The sequence below is a fragment of the Pezoporus wallicus genome, unplaced genomic scaffold (genome assembly GCF_028554395.1).
Source record: "Pezoporus wallicus isolate ANWC-B61680 ecotype Strahan unplaced genomic scaffold, APGP_CSIRO_Pwel_v1 contig_13541, whole genome shotgun sequence".
Taxonomy (NCBI): domain Eukaryota; kingdom Metazoa; phylum Chordata; class Aves; order Psittaciformes; family Psittacidae; genus Pezoporus; species Pezoporus wallicus.
In genome coordinates, this window is record NW_026636651.1 from 123,903 (window position 1) to 129,902 (window position 6,000).

The 6,000-nt window shown below is 41.9% G+C and overlaps 1 protein-coding gene across 5 annotated transcripts in view; it reads left to right on the forward strand.

Annotated features, from left to right (window-relative positions):
• MYLK3 (myosin light chain kinase 3) overlaps nt 1-5,551 on the forward strand; it is a 54,708-nt gene extending 49,157 nt beyond the window's left edge. Inside the window, exons 10-13 of one of the 5 annotated variants that reach the window (XM_057401107.1) lie at nt 1,276-1,404; nt 2,446-2,598; nt 3,880-4,012; nt 4,993-5,541. In XM_057401107.1, the coding sequence (XP_057257090.1) occupies nt 1,276-1,404; nt 2,446-2,598; nt 3,880-4,012; nt 4,993-5,064 (487 nt within the window). In that variant the 3' untranslated portion in view covers nt 5,065-5,541. Of the gene's footprint in view, nt 1-1,275; nt 1,405-2,445; nt 2,599-3,879; nt 4,013-4,992 lie in introns of all 5 variants that reach the window. The other 4 variants (XM_057401108.1, XM_057401104.1, XM_057401103.1 and 1 more) reach the window with 4 other exon arrangements.
• Nucleotides 5,552-6,000: the final 449 nt, after the last annotated feature.

Here is a 6,000-nt window from a genome sequence, read left to right on the forward strand (position 1 = left end):
CCTCCCATAGATATTTTCCCTTTAACCCTGACCCACAAACTCTCTGTTGACTGCTCACCTGTCCCCAGACAGAGTTCCATACTCTCCAGCCAGTCCCTAACTTAAAGGGCAACTCCCCCTCCCCACCTTCCAGGCCTCTCTTTTCTGAAGAGCCTGTAACCTCCCATTCCAACACTCCAGTCATAGAAGCCATCCCACCATGTTTCTGTGATGCCTGTTGATATTACACCCCTGTAGACGTGCACACGCCTCTAATTCCTCTTATTTGTTCCCCATACTACAGGCGTTTGTATAGAGGCATCTGAGCTGAGCTCCATATGAAGCCGGCTCATTGGCTGGAGCGGCTGGAATATCTCTACATTGCTCTGAGCATTTATTATAGGTGTTGGCAACTGACTGGGAGTGCTGGGATGGAATGATGCCCCTTCCCCCAACACAATATATGTACCAATGTGTGTGCATGTATCTGTCCAAGGACTTCTTCAGAAGTATTTTCTAAAAATACATGGACACATTGAGGGTGGTTTTTGTTTTGTTTTGGGTTTGTTTGGTTTTGGTGTTTTTTTTTAATTGGGAAGTAGACATGCAAACTTCTACTAAAGTAGTTTTGAAAACCAGATCTTCCAGGAAAAAGAGATGTAAAAGCAATGCTTTAATGGTTTGTTCTGTCTGTACACAGATGTAACGGCAGGTACCATCAGCCAGAGTCAACACTGGTTCAGTTTTGTAGTCTTTCTCTTTTAAGCAATAGAACAGAATCATTTTGTCCCTGTATTGCCTCATTGTTAAAGTTGGTACCAAGCCCAAGTAATCCTCTTCAGAGTCCCACCTCAGTGGTTATCTTGTGCTCACATCTGTTATGCAGACCTTTAGTCTGAGCTGTAGCTGGGTACATCCCACTAAAGCAAATGCTTTCCAAACCTGTTTCAATGGAAGCTGCTTTATTTGGTTTGTGTTGGACAATATCTGCTGGAAAGGGTCCTGTGGAGCCTGGCAGAGAGTGAATCTGCCAGCAGTAAGTGGGCAGGCCTTTGCAGGTTTTACTTACTTTGGTCTTCCTTTTGGCTTTGCTCTGTCCAAGGGTGTAGTTGATGGTGTATTCACGTGAAGTCAGTTTATTCTTCAAAGACTGTTACGCTGTCCTGATTGCCTGTGGAGTCTGCTATGATTGCTCTGCTGTACTTGCATGGCCAAAAGCTGTGCCTTGATTTTTTACAGATGAGATATGTTTTCTAGCCTGCTCTCAGAACCGATTTCTCTCTCTTTCTGGTAAAGGTACAAACCTCGTGAGAAACTGAAGGTTAATTTTGGAACTCCAGAGTTCTTGGCTCCTGAAGTGGTGAACTATGACTTCGTTTCCTTCCCAACAGACATGTGGAGTGTTGGTGTCATCACGTACATGTTGTGAGTAAACCTGGGGGCTCTGCCAAAGACAGGGGGGCTGTGCCGAGGAAGAATGTGGCTGCCCCTGAGTCCACCTGCCTGTGACTTCGCCTAACTCATTCTGTTAAAAACCCAGCCCTTAATGCAAAGGTACCTTGCTGTGCATACTAAGTCTCTAAACAACAAATAAGCCTTTTGATAAATGTGTACATGCTCTTCTCACCATCTTACTCAGTATGGTAAAATGGATCAGGTCTCTTTTTACTTAGAAAAGTCGCCACAAGCATGTCAGAGTTTTCATTTTTGATAGTGTTCTTGAGGACATGGATTATTTTCAGATTTGCAGTCTGATCATTTTAGTAGCTTGGACTTGGTGTGCGACTGCACAGAGGAATTAGTATTGGGTGTTACGTTGTGAGTCTAAAAAATGTCATGTCACAAATAGGGCTAAAACTTTTCTTTGGTATCTGGGTGGTCGCCATGGACAGCTTGTCTGTCCAAACTGCCTTCTGACGAGCTGACTTTGCATCCCAGAATCTTTCACAGATGCTTTCTGTAAACTGGATACATTTCTGGTTTAAATTTTTGTGTGATCCAAAGCCCAACTGAGTGAATTAATAAGCGACTGAAGCAATAAATCTGGGCTTAGAGGCTAATTGAAAAAAGTATGCTATAGGTCAGAATTGCGTTTAATTCAAGCCATGTAAGGATATGGGCCTTGATTCAGGAAAGCTCTTGAATCCCCCTAGCTGTCCCAGCTGGGAAGGCACTGACGTACATACCTAGATCCCGACTGAATTAATTTCCTTTGGGGTCTCCCTATTATTAATGCTCTCTGACGTAGCTGAGTGAACTGCTAGAGAGTAACACTAACATTTACAATGCTGTGTTGTTCCACACTGTTGGCTTATCTTGGTAGGGACTGAGTGGAACACCCCATAGCCGAGAGTCTTTTCCGCTCCATAAGCTAAGAACAGTTGTAAAGCAGAGGATTCACAGAAGAAAAAACACATCTTACATTTAACAACTACTGATTTCCCTCCCCTTCTTTCTTCTTTTAAGGCTTAGTGGCCTGTCCCCATTCCTGGGAGAAACTGATGCAGAGACAATGAATTATGTACTCAATTGCAGCTGGGATTTTGATGCAGAAGCCTTTGAACAGCTATCGGAGGAAGCTAAAGACTTTATTTCCAGACTACTTGTGAAGGAGAAAAGGTACTTCTTTGTCCAATTGTGAGGACAGTAGCACCTAATGACATCATTAAATTTCTCCTAGCCAATGTGTTCATTGCATGCAGCAATGAGAAGTCACTACCTGACACTTTTTATGCTATATCTGTGCTTGGTGAGCAGTTCCTCAGTGATTCAAAAGCCCCTATTTAAAAGGAAAATGTCTATGTACCTTGACTGAAGAAAGTTGCTTTTCACAATAGCCTCAATATAGGCAGATCAGAGGAAATCTGGGAGGACTTTTCTGTGTAGAAATATGTCTTTAGTATTCCTTCTCTGAGCAAAAGCTGTTTCTATTGTTGCCTTGAATTCTCACAAGCCTGAAACAAATTGCAAAAACGTCTCTGGAATGTCATGGAGGATAAATGGAACCTGCAGCTGCAAAAATGCACATGGTTCTCTTCTAAAGCAGTCTACATACTTTTGGTGGATATTAAGGAGCATTTGGGACTTAACTGCATGTGGCTTCTCAGTCTTTGCTCCACTGAAATAGAAAGTGATTGCACAACGTGAAACAACAGGGGAGAGTGAGGATGACATTGATGTCAGACTGTGGCAATGGGGCTGGGTGAGTGAGGAGAGATATTTTTCTCTTGCTGATAGTGATATAATACTAATTAAGCCAGGAAATGAGGCATACAATAAAACAAATTGAATTCAAAGGAGTGCTTTGAATACTAACAACTTCCATATCATTATGTAAATCAGACAAATCAGTTCTAGTACCACATATGAACAGTAAGTGATCTGAGAAGCATAAAAAGAACATCATCGGGGGAATTCAGGTTGGATATAAGGAAGAAGTTCTTCCTTGTGAGGGTGGTGAGGCACTGGCACAGGTTGTCCAGGAAAGTGAATGCTCCATTCCTGGCAGTGTTCAAGGCCAGGCTGGACAGAGTCTTGAGTGACATGGAGATGTCCCTACCCATGGCAGGGGTTGGAACTAGATGATCTTAAGGTCCCTTCAACCCAAACTCTATGATTCCATATTGCCAGCAAGAGAACACAAAGGGATTTTTCAGACGTAAGAAAAACAAACACACCCAAACCATAAAAAGGCAAAATCCAGCATATAACCACAGCTCAATCAACCCACTGCAGGCTTTTCACACTGCTCACCCCTTGAACTAGAGAGTGCAGGAATTGCCACACACTTGTGTTGGCCCATTTAAGGCAGTTTCTTTATCAGTAATGCTGAGGAGCACAGGGCACTCAGAATGGCAGCTAGGGCAGCTGGGTTTACATGGCAGATTTCCTCTTCCGCAGCTGCCGGATGAGTGCAACGCAGTGTCTGAGGCATGAGTGGTTAAACAACCTACCTGCTAAAGCCAAGAAGTTCAAGCTTCGCCTGAAGTCCCAGTTGTTGCTGCAGAGTTACATGGCTCACAGAAAATGGAAGGTAAATAGATAAACTGGCAAATCTACTTCCAGAGGGAAAATCAGCTCAACACAGGCAGAGCCATTCCTTTGTTTTTTGTACAATGGCTCGCTGCTGTCCACAGGCTTCTTTATTGTAAATATGAGTTTGGAAAGTATATTTTCACTGGTAAACTAAGGGTTTTTCTCCTGCACAGTTATACTGATTCTAGTTTTAGCAAGTTTGGTTTTCAAATTTAATCCTGATCGGTGTTTAAAAGTTTTACACCTTTTTTTCTTTACAAGTTCAGAGACTTCAGATACTACTTAGCTTTAAATGTTCTTTGCTTGATATTGGAGACTTTTTTTCCATTGACAACAGTTTCATTGTCTCTTGTCACTATGGAGTAGGGACACAACATAAGGCAGTTTTGTCTCTTGTTACAGCTAGCAGAAGTGTGGGAGAGAGAAAAAGTTAGGCTTATACCCATCCAGAGAACTCTCAGGACCTGCCTGATCACCTCATGCTCCTTCAGAACTAAATGTTGTATGAGGAACTGATAAGAATTTTTACTGAAGTCTCTATTGGACTGTAAGTCATGGATACTGAAAGATGAATACAGTGATCTTTCTTGGTACAAAGAAGCCTGTGGAAATGAGAGGAAAATTCAGTGAGGACCATTTCCTTTTCTTTTCTCACTGGAGAGCTGTAGTTCCTTGCCAAGGAGCTAAACCAGAGGCTTACACATTTTCCACTCCTGCAGCCCAGCCATTTGGTTGCAGATTTCTGCACTTGTGTTTTAAAAAATACATAATCTAAAGACATATCACAGAAGCTTATGGTGCGATCAGTCTTGTTCTGCAGTGGTCATCTCCCAGTACAAAGCTGTTCTGCACTGCAATCCACACAAGGTGTGGGTCACTAGAGGTAAATTCATTTATCAGGAGAAAAAACTGTCAGCTACAGAAAAGGTCCTTTACCTCAGCTGTACTTACATTTGTACTGTTGTGTTCTGTTCACAGAAACATTTTTATGTAGTGGCTGCTGCTAACAGGCTGAAGAGATTTCAAACTATGTCTGTCAAGCTTGCATAAGCTTGTGTGAAGCATCTACTACCCTCAGAGCCATGGAAGACACGACATGAAATCATGGAAAAAGAACTCAGTATCTTCAGTAATTTCTACCCCTTTGTTTTCTAATACAAGGTTTCGGGTCTGTCCTCAAATATTGTGTGTGTACTGCAGAGCTTCCAGAAGTGCCTCGAGGAAGAAGTACTGGAATTATTTCTAAAAGCAGAACCTTGTTTTGTTTTTATAAGTTTTTAGTTGTTGTACGTAGTGATGGAAAAACATGGCTGTTACTGGGGCTGACTTCTTGCTGAAGGCTTTGATTCTGCAGAATGTTGTTGGGATGTTCATCTCATACAACATCTTGTCAGTCTTCTGTTTCTCACAGTGAACATGGGATCTCTGACGACTTTCTTGATGACTGAAGAGCACTGCCACAACAGTGGCACAATTTTTCCTCTGGTGTTTGTTACGTAGAACAAAAGATACCAAGAATCCTTCTGTAATTTTTTTCAAAAAGATTATTTTTTTCCCCCAAACATGATGATGATTCAGTGCAACTACACAGAGTTGAATGCTTTGGGTTTGTTGGCTTTTTTAATTCTACTCTTTAAAAAAAAAAATAGTTGTATCCTGTAACTCCATAGTTAGGGAATGGGAGGAATCCTGGTTTGAAGTGACTTAAGTCAGTTGGCCATTGCTGCTGTTTCTTATGGTGGGTTCAGCTGAGCTGAATGGATTGATTTGTGGCAGTTTCATCCATCTCCTTCCAAAAGTTAAAATCACCCAATGACCCCTGGGTCTATGGAAAAAGATCCCATGTTGTCCAGAATAGAAGAGACTGCAGATATCCTTTGTATGTATTTAAACTTGTAAGTGGCTTCAACTGCAGCCATTAGTTCTGTAAGTTTTAGTTTGGGGATTTTATTTTCCTCTCAGACAATTTTAATGAAGTCTGAGAAG